General features: G+C 32.4%; 1 protein-coding gene across 1 annotated transcript; it reads left to right on the top strand.

The window, feature by feature from the left end:
* The first annotated feature begins 968 nt into the window (after positions 1-968).
* LOC123541101 (uncharacterized) lies at positions 969-3,119 on the top strand. Its single transcript, XM_045326495.2, has 3 exons — positions 969-1,120; positions 1,371-1,525; positions 2,115-3,119. Exons 1-3 carry the CDS (start codon positions 1,027-1,029, stop codon positions 2,232-2,234), a joined length of 369 nt encoding a protein of 122 aa, XP_045182430.2. The 5' UTR covers positions 969-1,026; the 3' UTR covers positions 2,235-3,119.
* The last annotated feature ends 17,118 nt before the right edge of the window (positions 3,120-20,237 follow it).

The raw sequence follows: 20,237 nt of genomic DNA, 5'->3' as shown, positions 1-20,237 counted from the left end.
TGGACGTTATTCATGAATAATAAAACTCTTCTAATATATTTACGTGTAATTTACGTTTGGTAAAAGCGTCGATATTGTGCTAGAAATTGATATGTTTAAATTAAAATATATAGCTTGTACCTAAATTCGAATGATTTATATCTATTTGCCCAATAGATATATTGTGAATAAACGTTAGACTTTCACAATGTATCAGTGATAACTTATCAAGATTGTGGCTGTACATAATACATGATTTGATATGATATGCAAGCAATCATTTTTCGAAAATGGCGACAAATATACTTAAGGCGAAAAGTTCTACACAGAAACATCCCAAATTATTTTGCTGACGTATCATTTTATTTTAGATTTTGTAAATATTAGATACTGACCAATGAATTCGTGAGTGATGACTTCCCATTAACAACTGTCTGCAGGAACTATCTACATGCATTAACAACTGTCTGCAGGAACTATCTACATGCATTATCAACTGTCTGCATTATCAACTGTCTGCAGGAATTATCTACATGCATTAACAACTGTCTGCAGGAACTATCTACATGCATTATCAACTGTCTGCAGGAACTATCTACATGCATTATCAACTGTCTGCAGGAACTATCTACATGCATTAACAACTGTCTGCAGGATCTATCTACATGCATTAACAACTGTCTGCAGGAACTATCTACATGCATTATCAACTGTCTGCAGGAACTATCTACATGCATTAACAACTGTCTGCAGGAACTATCTACATGCATTAACAACTGTCTACAGGAACATGCCACACATGCAACTCTTAAGCAGGGTTAATTTTTTACCATGGTACAATTGTTTCTCATCCAGCTTTTATAAATTAATGGCATCTGATGATAACACTACTCGTATTTGACCATTATTGTATCGTACTATGGCAACAGTTTTAATTGCTAACAACTTTTTTTGTTGTTAAGTGTACACTTATAGTTTAAAGTATTTCTTTTCCACTTCACAACTGTAAGATTTAAATTTGCACTCGCGACAAGAAAGGTATCCACGATGGTTCACGCAAAACTGGCAAAGTCATTGGTGATGTTTTTATGTGTTAATCTTGCGATCAATTTTGACTTGGCAAGAAGCGAGCAGTCTGAAGGTAAGATAAATAAATTAACTTTACACAATGCATTTACAAAGATATAAAAGATATAAAACTATTGATTATGCGACAGTGCAAACAAAGAAAATGTACCGATAAATTAAAATACATTCAAAACAATGAGCAGTACCTCTTTAAAAATTATTGGCTCTCGCCTGTTACTGCAATATTTTATCTTAGAAGCAAACAAAAACGCATATTTCTGTTTTCTGTGATTGGTTATATATAAAATTAAACTAAATTCCAGACTCTTGGATACCCAACTGGATACCGGTAAAAAAACTGGTGTGTGTTTCGGCAGTTGCAGGTGTCATTGTCACATCACCAGTTCTTATTTCGGCTCTTGGTATCACTACGACAGGAATAACAGCTGGATCACTGGCAGCGAAGTTAATGTCACTGGTAATAGCAATTTTTGATCAAAGTTGTAATTTTAATCAGAACCAGAATCAAATTTGCACAGATACTGCGGCAGCGTCAAGTAACAACAAATCTGTGAACTATTGTAATTGCATTACCATTTAAAATGACTATTTTTCATATAAAACAGATTTCTTTTAAAACTCTGGAAATAACATATCTTAATATTTTTGTTAGTATGTGGTGTCACATAGATATAATTTATGTCATATAGGAATTTTCCCACTTTATTGTATAGAGAGATCACAGGTGCCCCGTTAGACATCATTTTAGGCAAAGGCGGGCACCAGGATGAACCACCAACATCCTGCAAGCCATTCGAACGGCTTCCTCACGTAATAAACTATAAACCTAAAGCGCCGACGTCAGTGAGGGACAAGTGAGTTGGTAAAGGAGGAACAGGATTACATTTTCGTGGCTTTGGCTAGAATTACACATTAATGACACTTGTAAGCATTGGTTAAAAATCTTTCTTTTAAGGATTATTTTCATGTCAAGTCAATGTCAACGGTAAGAATAAATAAGCGGGGAACAACAAAAGTCAAATATTACTCTTCTTAATTTTTTAAAGGGATTGTTCACCAAAGGTGGATTTCTGGCATGGGTGCAGAGCATGGTCATGCGAGGGAAGATCACAAGTGATACAGCGGCGTACCTTATCCACATAATCAAAGACGCATGCTTGGACTAACATTTTCGTCATTCATCATAAAGAAATCAGTTTATCACATTCTTCTGATAGATATACTTTTCTTAGTTTGATAGTTTGATAGTTTATTTTCAATATTCCATTAGGCCAAATGGCCCTTGAGGACATACAATAAGATATATGGCAAGATAGTGTAGATCTACATGCAATTGAAGTTGATGTGCGGAGAAGGTTTACAGGCTCAATCAAACCGAGCCTGCAACATTTTCGTTTTTGTTGTGTTGAGCGGCCTGTGGAGTTTCCACTTTTTCTATTTTACAATATATTGCTTAATAATATCCTTAATGCGTGATAATATCAATGACTAATAAAAATAAATATTATTGAAAATTACAAAACCATGCATTTTACAAACCACACAATGTTATGATAAAGTTTCAGACGAGTTTTGTATGAAGTCTATTTTTGTAAATTCTTTGTTTCATAAACATATATGACAAAATATAACATGGTGATGTGTGTAATAAAATGATTTTATTATTTATTATCAACATAATGATACATTGTAATCATACATTGATCTTGTCGAAACGAAACACAAGATCAACTTATTACTCAAAACTAATGAGCTTGTGATTTATAAAACACATTTTACTCTACACTTGTTTTAGTGTAACGTATACATCACATACTAGGAGATCAACATTATTATGGCAAAACAATCTGAATGCCACATAACTGCAATAGAGTTAGTATATAGGATCAAATTATTATAGCACAGGTCAAAAACATAAATAATAACTGATACACACAAGTATAATGAGCACAATATACAGTCAGCATTATAAATAAGTCCGAACTTATATGTATTTTCTCATTAAAATAAAGTCACGACTTACTATACATATTCAAAATGATAAAATGTACAAGAGTAAAACATTAATGTCGAACACTTCTTCTATCATCAAGTCCTTTAAGTATTATGATCAGCATATAACTTTTCTTTTCTAAGTTCAAAGGCACTGTTTACAAATTTTCCAAACTTCCGTGCTAAGCATATGTTATCCGTATTTAACAATTCAATGAATTTTGGCATATTTGTTTTTTTTCCAATAGTAAGTTGGTATTAAACGTTTCCTTAAATCAGTATATAGTTTACATTCCAATACAAAATGAAATTCGTCTTCTAAGACATTGCAAACGAAATATGTTCTATCATTTAAAGGTGTACTACTTAGTTAAGTCCATCTACCAGTCTCAATATGCAATCAATGAGATGATGCTCTCAACTTAGTAACCATATTACAAAATCGATTTACATTAATAGAGTTTGAAATATGGTTGAAACCTAAAATCTGATATTTGTCTATAAAATAGGACCCTTCTTGAGTTTTCTAACCTTCTCGACCAATTTTGTACAAACTGATCTTTTAACCTTTGCTTCACATTATATAAAAATAGGTCAGTGTTACCAACACTTCGCATTAACCATGCATCATAGAAACCTAACGTACATAGAAGATTTTTAACTAAAGAGCACCAATTTGTTTTATTAGGATTATCTTCACAGTAATTTTTCAATAAAGTATATACTTTCGTAATATATTTGTTTTCATTTGTGTGTAGTATTTTTATCCAGTATTTTAGGATGTTATAAAAACGCATTGACTGGAATGAGATCCTACCTAGCTCACCATGTATGAAATCATTTTGTGTAGTCTTTTTCACGCCTAGAATGCGTTTACAAAATTGCATATGTACTCTTTCTATGGCATTAACGTGTATGAAACCCCAGACTTCACAACCATAATTCATAATAGGCATTTTTAACCATAAGTTATCCCTAACATCATAATCAAAAGATTTAGTTGTCACAGTGAGTGAAAAGAATTGGTATTGTAATACCTAAATCACTGATGCGAGAGAGTATGTTAAACAAGTTTTGATTGGCTGCACACTAAAATCTCACAAAATCGCGTTTTTGGCGGTAATTGAAATTATACACTGCACTTGACAGCTTTTCTTGAAAGGGGAAACATGTAGTTTTCTCAACTACAACATTTCTTCTCCTTCTAAAAGACTTACAGCTATTTTACAGCTCAGGTAAATCCCAGGTTGTCCATTGTCCTGTCCCTTGTTCATGAATTGCTTGGTTAAAATTCCCTTTTGTCCAGTTTTCATGAATAATGACATTTCAGCTGTTTTCTAAACTGTCAGTTGTTTTTACAAGAAAATATTATTTTCATATAAGTAAATTCTCCATAGAATGATGCAATTTAGCTTTATTTGCTTATAGCTAACTGCTTTGATTTTGCTTTTATTTGCTTTTATTTTATTTTATGTTATAGCTTAATATGCTTGTGTTTGTTTGTTTGCAGGACACCCTGCAATTCTACCAATTATCTGCATAATCTTCCAACAATGGAATAAATATCGACAAACCCTTATGAATCTTATTTTGTGACAACCCCCAGAAATAATTGTGTTCTACCAAATACACCTCTGTCACAAATGGCGCCCAACATGGTTTTATATCTCTTCATCTGTGAAATCTGCAGAACATTTCTGTTTATTTACAAGAGGGTGTCCAAGCTACAGGACTGATTTTTCAACTTTAGTTTTCCAATTGAAGGATTCAACTTTACGACATGTCGCGTCTTCTTTATTTTAAAAAAGTAAAGACTTACTGTCTAAACAAAAGTCCATGGCAAAATTATAACTTCATTTTATTACACGTGTAATCTAGAGAAACTTCACATTTCTCGGCTACCCTACTTTGGATTCTTCATGAAACAACTGGGAACATTTCTTCTTCGTCAGAACTGAGTGCCTGTGTATTCTACAAACATTTATTTCAGTGTGCCTTTCAGTGTTTTATTTCTGCTTTTTGTGTTTGCAGTGCATTTATAATTTTGTTATGTATATTTATTTTGCAATGTGTTTTGTTGCATAGATTTTTTTCTGAATAGCCCCAATTTTTTTTTCCATCTCTCAAATACCCAACACGTCTGTCTATCAACCTGGGGATTTATTTTCGCGATTTTCAGAAATTTGGAATTTAAAATTGATTTTTTCTAGCACTGCACATCTAACAAAATGGTGAGAAAGTGGAGTGAGAGTAGGTAAAGTGAAGTTTAGTGTTTCAAGTAGTAACTTGATATTTATTTTTCAGTGTTCGCAGCTATGTGTTTCATTGTGTGAATTTTAATAGTGTTTTATATACAAAAGTTCTTTTTCAGTGTTTATTTTCTGGATTTCTGTAGTACTTACTACATAGAATAGGTAAGATTAATGTCAGTTAGTAAGCTACAGAAATACATAGATAGGCCTTTTGAATTTAATGGAATATTAAACTGGCGGAGCTAGACTTGGAGATCAATACCAGTGGTTACTAAGAAATTTGCATAAAAAGGTTAACTTCTATGGTTCTGTCACACTTTATGTGTGGTTAGGTACTTGTGACCTCACATGTAAGGTTAATGGTTCAAAGTTTATTACTTTGAGACACATTTCGGATTCTCAGTGTCATTCTTATATGATTTACTGGATTCATAAATATGAACATTTTGTTTCACAGTGCCCATCGGTCAAATTAATCTGGTTGGAAATTCCTCCTTATTTAATTTCTGATTGGAACAAAAGTCGTTTCCACAGAAATCCTGAAAATTTTAAGGAACAGGACATTGTTTTAAATGGCCGTATTGTTTTGGTCAATGAGTATTTAAAATCATTGAACCAGTCACTGGGTGTTTCATCCCTGCGTTTCAGAGCTGACCTCCTTCATTACAGGAAAAATAGCTCCAGGTCATCAAACAGAAGCACTCTGAATTTAAAACTATACAAAGATGGTATTCACCCCGGCTTAGTTTTAGCCAAATACTGGTCAAGGCGTTTTGCTCAAAGCAGCATCGTACACACGATAACATTTGGCTGTACCAGTGCTCGCGCTGCCTATCGACATTATCGCCAAATGGCGATTATTTTATTGAAGTGTCGATTAAAACGCAATTTTTGGCGACAGAAAATGGCGATTAATTAATGAAAATGCTATAAAAAAAATATCCTTAAACTGTTGGAACATGCGTAGTTTTATCGACAAAAACGTGCAAAGTCCGTAGCAGGAAGCGTATTTGCCCAGAGGCATAATTATCCCTTCTAAACGGTGACACACTTAATTGATTTGTTTATCGCCAACACGCGTACGAGGTATACTTCACTAATTGATCATCATGTGTGCACTATTGATCGTATAGAAGTTTAAAGCAACAAATATCATAACTTTATCCATGATCATTTAATCGCCATTAATTTAATAAACAATTCCTTCAAATGTGGAATTCCTATGTCCGAATCGAGACTTTTAGGCGGTGAACAACAAGTTTTTGCATTCCGTCTGTCCGTGGACAAGCACAAATTAACAGTAGGGATTTACATCACATTAGCTTACACTTTCTTTTTTGACCTCTAGAAAGTATCTTACCTTGACTGGCCAAGTAATTTACTTAAATCCACGTAATTTTTCTCGTATTTTTCAAAACCGAGACTTTAGAAACATAATATTATCATTGACACTTTCTGTGACTTAAATAACGTAACTTACATTTACCCAAATTTTTGGCACCTGCCATCAGAAACTGGGTTTAACCTGTTTGACAACTGTTTCTTTTAATGTGTGCCGACACCAGCAGATCAAAGAAAACACCAGCAGATCAAAGAAGACATGTATTACATGTGATGTCATAGTGATGTCACTGCTACTGACATGTATTTAATTCAGAACCAGCATCATATACACACCTGTTATTTAAAGTGACTGTGACTTTGAGTGCATTATAGCACTGGGAGTGGATTTATTTTTTGCTGATATGGAATTATCTTTTTAAAATTGCATTTATATTCAAAGGGTTTTCTGGGCAATCATTGCAAGAGTGAGAAAAAAACTTTTATTTGTAGTTTAATCACATTAGATTCACAAGGTTTACAAGTATAGGAAAACAGAATCACTGATATTTTGAGTGAATTTGTTATTTACTTTAAATCAGTAGACTTAAACAAAGACAGGAAATACTAAAAATAGTAACATTATGTTAAGCATATTTAGTGCCTTTTTCAACTTGCATGTCATGGTGTTAAAATATTTCCACATTTTCCTATAAAAATCTTGTCACTTCTCCCTAAAATTTTAGCCTAGCTTAAACCCTGACTTTCATCACAAAAACTAATTCTTGACAAGAATTCACAGTGGCTCATGTCACATACTAAAATGGTATTTTCAGTGACATCTGAATATAAACAACTGAAGATATGCATAAATTTATGATTATTCAAAGCCTATGATAAACATGAAAAATGATAACTGAAAAATAAAATGTGTTTAAGTATTTCATGGGGAAAAAAGTTATAAACCCTGTTTTATGTTTTACATTGTAATGCGAAAGCGCATGTGAATTACGCGCGCGCCAAGGTTGTCTATTATTTTTTCCCCTGAAAAAAAATGGCTATTAATTTATAATGGCCAGGGCTAGCACTGCTGTACATCTTAAATTTAATTGGTGTTGTACAACTAAAACCTACCATCTGTTGAGGGCTTTAGAATGAACTAAAATAATTAATAAACAATTACAGTACAGTATGATCTACTATCAAATGACAATACAATATATTTTACATGACTCACCAGACTTTTGGAATCTGTAAACCATAAATGAACAGGAACAATGCCACACCACTCATGACAACTTCTGCATTCATTCTGGTGCTGTGCTATTTTGTGTTGATGTCGTATGTATTTCCACAGGTAGAGCACACACAGTAATTAACAGATCATATATAAATCAATATATCACCTGTAAATTCATATATCAACACATCTTTTAATCAATGTATCAGTCACTTCATAACCGTTATTTTCTAATGCAAATCATTTCCGCAAAGATTCCAACGATAGAGACAGAACAAAAAACTGTAAATTTTCATGTTATGACCAGTCAACATCAAAATGCTTCCGGTGAATTGAAAGAGACGGAGAAACGAATTGTCGATTTATTTTTGCATTTTCTGGGGTATATTATAATTTTGAAGTCCTTCATTTGTATAGTTCTTTGAAAATATGTTTCCAAAAGCAAAATTCGCAGGGTTCAAAGTTTAAATTATCTTCACAAATGTGCTGGTGTAAACAAAAATAAACCCCGGATGTGCGTTTTATGGTGCGGATTTGACTGTGAATTTTTTTAAAAACAATTTTACTTACTAATATATTGATTAAAAGATATGTTGATATATAAATTTACAGATGATATATTGATTTATATATGACCTGTTAATTACTGTGTGTGCTCTACCTGTTCCATGTTGTTTTTTTCCAGTATTTATTTTGGAAATTTTATGGAAAATGTAGACAAGCTTTAATTTACTGTCACCCAGTGGCTGCTTTTAAATTTCTGACTTTTGTAAGCTGCCTTGTCAAGTGGTCCAATTCGATAAGTCCTTCCTTCCTGCCATTCTGGAAACTCGATAAAGTCCTCATGGATCACTAGTGTAGGAATTCCGAATTGCCAAACAAAATGTCCTTTTTTACGAACCATATTTATATCGGTATGACTGAATAGCGAAATCTAGTAGATTTCGCGAAATCTAATCAAATTAGCGAAATCTAGACATAAAATTTAAACTAATGAATATTTTTAAAAATCGTTTAAAGCTTTTATTAAAGATATAAATTTACGTGTGTATGCCAATTTTCAAGAAAAAATATTTATATTTAAGGTGTTTTTGAAGCGAAAAACGTATACGGGTCTAGATTTCGTCCGATTCTACATGCGCGGAAATCTCAAGTGTCAGGCAAAATCAAGATATAAAATCTAAAGTGATGAATTTTCTTTCTAAATCTTTTTAGGTTTTTATTAAGAATATATTTATAAGTTTGCATGTCAATTTTCAAGAAAAAATATTTATATATAAGGTGGTTTTGAAACGAAAAACGTATACGGGTGATGATTTCGCCAGAGTTTATATGGGCAGAAATTTCAAGTGACAAGTAAAATCAAGACATAAAATTTAAAGTAAAAAAAATCCTTTAAAGCTTTTATTCAGAATATATTTCTACGTGTGCATGTCAATTTTCAAGAAAAAATATTTATATAAAGTTTGGTTATAAAACGAAAACGTATACGGATGTTGATTTTGCCAGATTTTATATGCGAAGAAATCTCAAATGACAGGCAAAATCAAGACATAAAATCTAAAGTGATGAATACTTTTTAAAATCCTTTTAAACTTTTATTAAGAATATATTTCTACGTGTGCATGTCAATTTTCAAGAAAATGTTTTTATACTAAGTATTAATTAGAAACGAAAAATATATACGGATGTTGATTTTGCCAGATGGTCAGTGACATGCAAAATCAAGTCATAAAATTTAAAGTACTGAATAATTTTTAAAATCCTATTAAGCTTTTATCAGGAATAAAAATATACATTTGCATGTCAATTTTCAAGAAAAAATATTTATATTTAGGGTGGTGTTGAAGCGAAAAACGTATACGGGTGTTGATTTCGCCAGATTTTATATGCGAAGAAATCTCAAGTGACAGGCAAAATCAAGACATAAAATCTAAAGTGATGAATACTTTTTAAAATCCTTTTAAGATTAGGAATACATTTCTACGTGTGCATGTCAGTTTTCAAGAAAAGATATTTATATTAAGCAAGGTTCTGAAAAGAATATCCTATGCGAGTGTTGATTTCGTCCTATTCTGCGCGAAAGAAAAAAAATCAACTCGAAAAATTAAAAGTTTGTATTATTTATTAAAATCGTGTTGAGCCGTTATTGAGAATATAATTATGTTTGCATATGTCATATTTATCAATCATCATCTAAATTTTTTAATACCTGAAAGAGATTGTATTCAACAATGATTGGGGAAAGAATGCATATATGAATGACATTAAGAAAATGGGCCATATCCTAAACATTTAACTTCAATTTAATTTTTAGAAAGACGTTTTCATATGGAAAATGTGTTAATGAAAAATAAATAATTGTCGGATGATATAAATCGGCACAATTTTGACCGAATGATTACCTGCTGCATTTCGCACCTCTTTAAACGTGTGAGAAAACCACCTTTAATTAAATTATCGTTTACCCCCGCTTAACTAATTGGATTAAATTTAATTTGATTAACTAATCAACTGTATATGCCGACCAGTGTGACGACCGTTGTATCTTCTGTGAGGTAAGATTAGAAATATTTAACTTACAGAAATCAAATTTTTGTAGAAAATTATAGTCTCTGTATATCAACGGATTGCAGTTCCGTGAAAATTGATGGAACGAGCGTAAAACACAATCGCATTATTTAGATACATCTGGGATTATTTTCGTCATGTTGAAATCTTAATTTCAAATCCAAGTGATGTTTAAATATTAGTGTACTGATTATACACTCATAGACTTTTAAAATCGGTCACGACTATAACTGCGATATTTTTAATAATATTTAAATTACACGACTGAAATTTCATTCCTTAAAATTTAAAGAGTTGATTTTGCCTCTCAGTTGAGATTTTAGTGCATATAAATTCTGGCGAAATCAACATCCGTATAAGTTTTTCGTTTATTAATCATACTAAATATAAATACTTTTTCCTGAAAATTGACATGCGCACATAGAAACATATTCTTGATAAAAGCTTAGAAGGATTTTCAAAAAATATCCATCTCTTTAAATTTTATGACCTGTCACTTGAGATTTCCGCGCATATAGAATCGGGCGAAATCTAGGCCCGTATAATTGTGTTTTTCGCTTCAAAACCACCCGAAATATAAATATTTTTTCTTGAAAATTGACATGCTAACGTATATTTATATTCCTGATAAAAGCTTTGTGTATTGTGTTGTATATTGCCACCGCGTGCATTGCATGTAACACTGTCCCACTGCAACACAGTCCAATTATTATCACACCTTCCTTATTTGATTAAATTACCAGATTATTATGAAAATAAGTAGCAACTTTAAAACCCAATTTAGATTTAATATTGGAATAATGATACACCCGTATACGTTATACAAAACAATACTATTTTTCGACATATAAATGTGGAATTATATAATAAATAATACAAACTTATAATTAACGATTTGATTTTGCTTCCGCGCAGAATAGGATGAAAGGAACACTCTTATAGGATTTTCTTTTCAAAACCATGCTAAATATTAATATTTTTTCTTTAAATTTGACTTGGACAGGTAGAAATACATTCCGAATAAAAGCTCAAAAGGAGGTTTAAAATATTCATTACCTAAGAATACATGTCTCGATTGTGTCTGACACTTGAGAGTTTTGTGCATATAGAATCAGGCAAATTCATAGGCTTTCTTTTCAAAGCCACACTAATTATTATTATTTCTTGAAACTTAAAATGGACACGTAGAAATATATTCCTAATAAAAGCTCACAAAGATTTTTTAAAAACTCTCATTCCTTAAAATTTCAAGATTTGATTTTGCCTCTCAGTTGAGATTTCAGCGCATATAAAATCGGGCGAAATCAACATCAGTATATGTTATTAATTATACTAAATATAAATATTTTTTCCTGAAAATAGACATGCACACGTAGAAATTTATTCTAAATAAAACCTTTAAATGATTTTCAAAAAATATCCATCACTTTCAATTTTATGTCTTGATTTTACCTGCCACTTGAAATTTCTGCCCATATAAACTCTGGCGAAATCATCACACGTATACGTTTTTCGTTTCAAAACCACCTTACGTATAAATATTTTTTCTTGAAAAATGACATGCAAACTTATAAATATATTATTAATAAAAACCTAAAAAGATTTAGAAAGAAAATTCATCACTTTAGATTTTATATCTTGATTTTGCCCGACACTTGAGATTTCCGCACATGTAGAATCGGACGAAATCTAGACCCGTATACGTTTTCGCTTCAAAAAACGCTAAATATAAATATTTTTTCCTGAAAATTGACATGCACACGTAAATTTATATTTTTAATACAAGCTTAAAATGATTTTTAAAAATATTCATTAGTTTAAATTTTATGTCTAGATTTTGCCTGCCACTTGAAATTTCTGCCCATATAAACTCTGGCGAAATCATCACCCGTATACGTTTTTCGTTTCAAAACCACCTTATATATAAATATTTTTTTTTGAAAATTGACATGCAAACTTATAAATATATTCTTAATAAAAACCTACAAGGATTTAGAAAGAAAATTCATCACTTTAGATTTTATATCTTGATTTTGCCCGACACTTGAGATTTCCGCACATGTAGAATCGGGTGAAATCTAGATCAGTATACGTTTTCGCTTCAAAAAAAAACAACGCTAAATATAAATATTTTTTCCTGAAAATTGACATGCACACGTAAATTTATATTTTTAATAAAAGCTTAAAATGATTTTTTAAAAATATTCATTAGTTTAAATTTTATGTCTAGATTTTGCCTGCCACTTGAAATTTCTGCCCATATAAACTCTGGCGAAATTATCACCCATATACGTTTTTCGTTTCAAAACCACCTTATATATAAATATTTTTTCTTGAAAATTGACAAGCAAACTTATAAATATATTCTTATTGAAAACCTAAAAAGATTTAGAAAGAAAATTCATCACTTTAGATTTTATATCTTGATTTTGCCCGACACTTGAGATTTCCGCGCATGTAGAATCGGGCGAAATCTAGACCCGTATACGTTTTTCGCTTCAAACCCACCCTAAATATAAATATTTTTTCTTGAAAATTGGCATGCAAACATAGATTTACACTTTTAACAAAAGCTTAAAAGGATTTTTAAAAATATTCATTAGTTTACATTTTATGTCTAGATTTCGCTAAATTGATTAGATTTCGCGAAATCTACTAGATTTCGCTATTCAGTCATACCCTATTTATATCTATAGAAATACTTCACAGTCTGTTCCGGTACTCTCGACAGCTAACAGTTACTGCCTAAAACTGATGGCAAACGTAAAACAAATGACAGACGTAGTGAGACGAAGAATTCGTCAACTTTTTAGCCAAAAAACTGCATCAAGACGACACTTCCGCATTGCGCCAAAACAAACGACCGCTTTACGAAACCGGTGAATGTCGTTAAAAATCCCGCGATAAACTTAGATTTAAAAGCCTCAACGAATAGTTTCCTTCTACCTTTTCCATTAAGACGCCGATTATTGAAGATTCTCTTGGAAAGCAAGCAAAAAATAAGTAAAATTCAACACACTTGAATTTTTCCACTTTACGTAAAACGAGATCATTCGCGCATGCGCACAAAATGTATCGAACTACCTTAACAACAAAAACAAACAAACAAAACTACAGCTTCTATTAGCGACACTGTTGTGTATGTAGTACTAATATGTAGTTTCAACATTTCAGAAACAAAGGAATCCAGTGTTACAAACCGTTTTAAAGAGGTCACTAACAGAGCGATGATTTTGGTTAGAATGTGGGACAATCATTTAAAGACAAATCGAACTGTGTTTACACAGCTGTGCGAGATATTGTTTTGGAGTTATATATTTTTCTACCAAGAAAATAGTACTGTCATAAAGATATTTAGCATAATGTATATTTATCTCTGCAATCGAGTCTATGATTTAGATCTATTCATTATCGACATGGCAATCAATAAAAGGAATCTAATACGTGCTCTTGGCAAAATGGATATAGTTATGATTTTGTCGTGTAATATTATTGTATTACCTTTGTTGACAAACAAGAAAAATTTACTGGCTTTCCTACTTTTAAATATAACGTGTCCAGTTGCATACAGAAAAATATACTACTTTTTCTTAGATATATTTATTGTAGTTGATTCAAAAACATTTAAATCAAAAACATTGTGCAGTATGTATATCGCTGTTAAATCATTACACGTCTTACTGCTTCAGGTCCTGTCAGTCTCCTTTTTATATGTCTGGAAATGTGGCTACATAGACTACTCGCATCAAGACAAGGGAATGATACATTACAATTTATCTTCTGTTGATGGAAATCACATTCGCAAATGCGATAGGGTAGAACATTTATCAACAGTACTGAACCAGTCAAACACGTGTTCCGCAATACCCGGAGAGTATGTGACATTTTCGTGCAACGTAACAAAAAATGTTCTAACAGATGATATTATATTCCAGTGGATGAAAGGCAGTTATGTTATTAATGAAAGTAAACGATACAAAATAACGTTTCTCTGGCAAAAGAACCAAGAGACTAAGCAGTACATTGCCAGTTCTAATTTGACAATATTTTTAATTAAAAGTGTAGATTTTAAAACATATAAGTGCCTGATAAAATCGGTCACTTACAAAGGATTTACGGTAAAGCAAATATTTTACAATTTTTTTATGATGCTAGTAAAGTTTGTAGTCTAACACCAGAACATGAGATCGTTATCAGACGTGAAATATCAATTGTTAATTTTAAAGGACTTGAGCATGCTATACAAGCACCTATTGGTTATCTCCTTAAACTACAGAACGCTTTTCCTTTAAATGTAAATGACACTGTCTCTAGAGTAACGTTTATAAACGGGCATGAATCTTTTGATTCACCTTTTGAATTTTGCTATAAAAGCGTTTTACAGTACCATAGACTAGAAAAACGTGAAACAAAACTTGACCAATTTCCAGTAACAATGTTTTGTATGTATTTGTATTATGGACGCTATTTCTTACGGATAAACTTTAAGTCGGGCGCAACTATATTTCATCCTAACTCACTTTATATACAGCCAGCAGTACGACATACAACTTTTTCGTTGCTTCAAGATAGAATTTATTTGCGTTTAGTAAATGTCTCTACCTTTGACATTTGGAATGATATAGCTTATTTAATCAATACTTCAGAAGTATTATTCTACCGTTATAAAAGTTTATGCGAAAACGTAATATGGATGTTCCTCCTATGTTTCATTGTTTTCTTTCTATATATAGAAATTCAAGGCTACACATGTTTGTTGAATGTTATACGTAAACAAGGGGAGATAAATGCCCGCGATCCTGTACACGTCAAACAGACTGTACATGATATTTTCTTTTCATTTTGCGAGCACAGTAATCATGACCAAACTTTTGCGGTTGAGTATGTGTTACCTTATTTGGAAGACAAATATAAAGTAAGATCATGTCACTTGATAAATGCAGGCGTCCATTCTCTTGAACAATGCTCTGAAGAAATTCAACGCTGTAAAAAGGTCGTGATACTGTGGTCGAAAGACTATGCTGAAGATTGCGAGTGTAGAAATATTCTTAGCTCTGTTATTATAGGTCTTCACTGCAATGAGCTTCTCAAACTCAACGACATTATTACTTTGAGATATAACTCATACCCTGTTGCACCTCGTTATTCGTTCTTTCTAAACGAGAATTGTGTGGATGTGCCTGATGACTTGGGTGATAGTTTAGATATTATACATGATTGTTTAATGAGATCATTTGCAAACAATGAAGGAACCATGGAAAAACTAAGAAGTTATATCATTGTTAAATTGTTTGCTTTGGTTACAAGGGTAATAATAAATTCTTTCACGAGCATCAATATAAGAAATAGGGCAGCAATTTTGCTATTTTTCGTTATTCTTTTCGTCATTATTGTGTTTTTATGTTTAACGGTGACTTGATGTGGACAAAAACTGTTATTTTGTTCTGATCATAAACAAATGTATAATATGGGTTTGTCAATTTAATAATAAAAGTTTGAAAATCATTTTAAAAAGTTGTTGTTACTATCTTTCCCTTTGTACTATATTAGTGAAGACCTAATTTAAGTGTATTTCAATTGATGATGATTTACGCATTTGAATTCTGATGTTGATAATCAAGCGTTTACAAACTTGTAAAATGTAAGGATGTTTCAAACTACGACCTAGTGGTTTAGAGGACAATAACTACTGGATTAGACTGGCATCAGTCGTTAGTGTAGTTTTAAAAGTAAAGCACTTGGCCATAAAAGCAATCCTCTTTGATAGCACTTTCTTGAAAAATTTACAGGAACTCTTATCTCCAACTCTGTTGAGATAAGTCACAGTGACAGAAGGCCACAGAAATAGGAAAAGAGAATTTTGTAATGAGCCTGTTGACATATTTTTTCTTTTAATAGAATGGGAATTTATGTTTAATCTCGACAGACTGTGTAAGTCTACTACTGGATTTGTTGTTGTATATTCTTACGCTATGGCTGGTGGAAGTCTTTAAGGAAAAGTTATGTGAAATACACTTCTGTGATTATGTTGAATCTGTAGAAAGCAACTGGCTTATACTAGTATCCTTTAAAAAGTGTTATGCTAAGTCCAATTTAAAGCTAGGAAACTTCTATACGTTCAATTATGTTAAATACGCAGGAAGTAACTAAGCCTGTGAGGTTATCTAGTACTGAACTACAGAAATCATCAACCCATTTGCAGTTAAACTATAGTTTATTTAAATTCCACCCAAAAAATATTTTAATGGTCAGCAAGCATCATTACAAAATTGCCACAGTAAACATTTCAAATCACACAAGAATAATGTGATGATAAGGTACTGGTATATATTAGGACTATTGTCTATTTATAACAACACTTAAACCCGACCATCAGTAAATTTTGATAGACAGTTAAACTGCAAATAAGCCTGCACAAAAAGCAACTGTTAAATGCAGATCCAGTGAAAAATAGTAGCTATCAAAAAGTTAGAATACAACAGCTATAAAAACACACCAAGTGAAACAATCTATGTATGAAAATTATTTTGGTTTCCTTAGAATTATTACCCATAAGCCTACTGGCGGCAAGTGATTCTGCCTTTGCGACTAATGCCGACCAAGATCAGGCAGATCATGGTCTGCACTGTTTACTCTCCAGTCAGTAATTTTTCAATGAACACCCCTTCGAATAATATGTAGTGTTGCCCAAATTGATGGACCAGTTCATTCTAGAAATTTAGCAGGATAAGGGCTAAGTATAGCAGCAGCTCAAGACCAGAGATTTAACATTATGAACCCTGAAAACAGGCACATTGAAGTAATTATACCTTCCAGACTTCACAAAAATAAGTATCGAAACGCACACTAAAACAAGTGGGGATTTGTTGACTCCACACAAATAAATGTGAACTCATATCCACACAAAATACTGTGGAGTTGTGGAAGCTAAGAACTTCAGACTGTGCCAATATTTCTATCAAATCATAAAAGATTTATATGAACGTTAGTATAAAAAGGAAGAAAAATGAATGATCTAAATGATTATAACCTCAAATTTCTTTTTAATGGAGTTTTTGCAAGCATATATCCTCTAAAGTTAAATGACATTTCTATATACAACAATGTAAACACAGTCTATGCAGTAGCTGTTAAGCAACTACCCACAATACATTGCAAGTGCAACAACAATGTCATGTCTGCAAAACCAATGAGTCACTTGTTTCTAACGATTTAACAATTTAAATTTATCAAGAAGGAGAGGCTGGGCTACGTAAAAAGTTTAAAGATCCAAATAGATAAAGAATTATTTAAAATAGACTGTAACCTTATGACAAAACTGTCAAGCTTAAGTCCCACTGAGTAAAGTAGGTCACTGAAACCTGAAGTATTACAATATTATAAGTATGCGTCTTTCATTAAAAAAAATAATACATTCCAATGGTAATTGCCTAATATCTCGTAGTCTAATCTTACCAGAATACCATATTTAGCCATGTTTGTTTCAATATATGTACTGTCGATTGCGCATGGATTAAAAGTGCGAAATATAGACATCTGACCTGCCCGTGAATTTAACCAAGACTATGGGCGGCAGTTACCGCCAAAATTAGTAAAATATACAATCCTTTCCTAAACAAGTCAGTCAGTGCAGTGCATTTCAACGCCGTCTAATCTAAAACTCAATCCCGTCCAATATATTTGCATTCAACGCATTGCATTTTGAGACCATTTAATACAAAACTTCATTCCATTCATTTAAACATGGAACGATACATTGAAAAACTTGATGCGATGCACCGTAATATGAAATCATTCAACAAAACATGATACCATGCAGCTCAATGTGAAGCCGTTAAACACAACATGAGTACGTGCAGTGTAAAGTGAAATGATTTATTACAACTTGACGCCGTCTAATGCATATTGAAACCGCTCTGTGTAATCTAATGCGGTGTATAAAAACTTGATGCCATGTAGTCCAATGTGAAGACGTTTAACGGAACATGAATTCGTGCAGTGTAAAATGAAACGATTCATTAAAGCTTGGCGCCGTCTAGTGCATACTGAAGCCGTGTTGTGTGATTTGGAGCGGCTTATCAAAATTTGACGCCATGTAGCCATTAACGAAACACGAGTACTTGCATTGTAAAAGGTTAATTAGACTATCAGTTTATAAGTTTGACCTGTTATAAATATAGATTCCGGATCAGTTTTACATGAAAATATCTTAAAATTTGTCCTAAAACCGACCTTGAGGTAACATTCTAACATTTAATTTTAAACAGTTCCTGCGATTTATCTCAGTATTAAAAGGGACCTTATGTCTGTGAAACGAAACACCTTTCTTCTTAGAGTTACTTATTAATAATATAAAATCAATGTTATCATGTTTATGCTTCTAGACAGAATGTCTAAATTACATGTACTTCACTGTCCAATGTTTTGTCAATGTTTGTTTGTTTGTTTGTTTTTACGGGGGTGGGTGGTGGGGTAGATCTAACTATGCCGCAGTTTTTGAACAGTATTTCATTTAAGTTGGTCAGTCAGTTTCCTGGATTTCATACAAGTATTAACTTTATCTCCACAAGTACCTGCTACGCTCGCTCGGTTATTAACAGGCCCGGATCCAGGGCCGGACCGAGCGGACCCGTGCCCCCTCCGCCCCCCTCCCCCACCCCCCCCGTTGGCTGAGAAGTGACCTATACTCATAAAAGATTCACCCTACTGTTTGCTAAAGGAATATTTTTTCTCTCAAAATTTAGATCCAGAAACGCACCAGAGACCACCACGTCATACCTGTATTTTGACTAGTTTAGATTTTCATTTTTTTAAGGATCATCACATGTAAACACCTTTGAGACCACCCCTCAGGTAAATTTTCATTTTGGAAATCATACTGACAGACCCGTAATATTCATAACATATATATACAGAATTGTTCAGAAGCAGTAGAAAATACTTCCTGTAACGATCACCTTGTTCGGTAACATGTATTTCATCTTAGAACACAAGTACTTCGATTGTCCGTATTCTATTTTATAGAAAATATCAAAGTTCTTTTTCAAATTTTTTCTCTAAAGTTGTTTCTGTTGTGTGTCTAACATATTTACCTAGGTACTCCGGGAAATGAAAACTGATTAACTGATATATTCTTTAAAATACTGCAGTTTTTGGTCATTTTGACAGCTCTACTTTCATTTTCATTTTGCAACTTTTGTATTTTTTTAAAATGTACATTGTAACACTTTCAATACCCGGAGCACCTGGAGAAATATGTTAGACACTCAGTATTCGTAAAAGTAATAACAAATTCTTTCGAAAAAGAAGCTTGATATCTTCTACAAAGTAGAATATGAACAGTCAAAGTACATGTGATATAGGACAAAATGTGCTGTTTAATAAAATATAACCTGTCATGAAAGTTTCTTCTACTTATTATGAATAGTTTGGTATATTGTATATGATAAACCAAGGTAAATGTGGTGTAAAAAATTAAAACAAAAATTCGCCCGAGGGGTGGTTTCAAGACTTGACAGGAACCGTAATCCTGGAGTAGCATAATGTTAACGCATGTTAATCCCCATTTCAGACCTTAATTGAGACTTTGTTTCAACAAATTTTATCTGTTAAGAAAGTTAGAACTAGAGAATGAAATTGAAGAAAAATAAATGTTATAATTTGCTTTGATTTTATTTCATATTCTGATTTTTAGCTCACCTGTCACATAGTGACAAGGTGAGCTTTTGTGATCACGCAGCGTCCGTCGTCCGTCCGTGCGTGCGTCCGTGCGTGCGTCCGTAAACTTTTGCTTG

This window comes from Mercenaria mercenaria, chromosome 16 (genome assembly GCF_021730395.1).
Source record: "Mercenaria mercenaria strain notata chromosome 16, MADL_Memer_1, whole genome shotgun sequence".
NCBI lineage: Eukaryota > Metazoa > Mollusca > Bivalvia > Venerida > Veneridae > Mercenaria > Mercenaria mercenaria.
This window is presented reverse-complemented; position numbering and strand designations above follow the sequence as displayed.

What these genes read in the sequence shown, in the direction of transcription:
- LOC123541101 (XM_045326495.2), top strand. Translation starts at nt 1,027, where the DNA reads ATGGTTCACGCAAAACTGGCAAAGTCATTGGTGATGTTTTTATGTGTT. An exon ending in AAGAAGCGAGCAGTCTGAAG is followed by an intron (nt 1,121 to 1,370) that starts GTAAGATAAATA and finishes ACTAAATTCCAG; the next exon opens with ACTCTTGGATACCCAACTGG. An exon ending in CAGCGAAGTTAATGTCACTG is followed by an intron (nt 1,526 to 2,114) that starts GTAATAGCAATT and finishes AATTTTTTAAAG; the next exon opens with GGATTGTTCACCAAAGGTGG.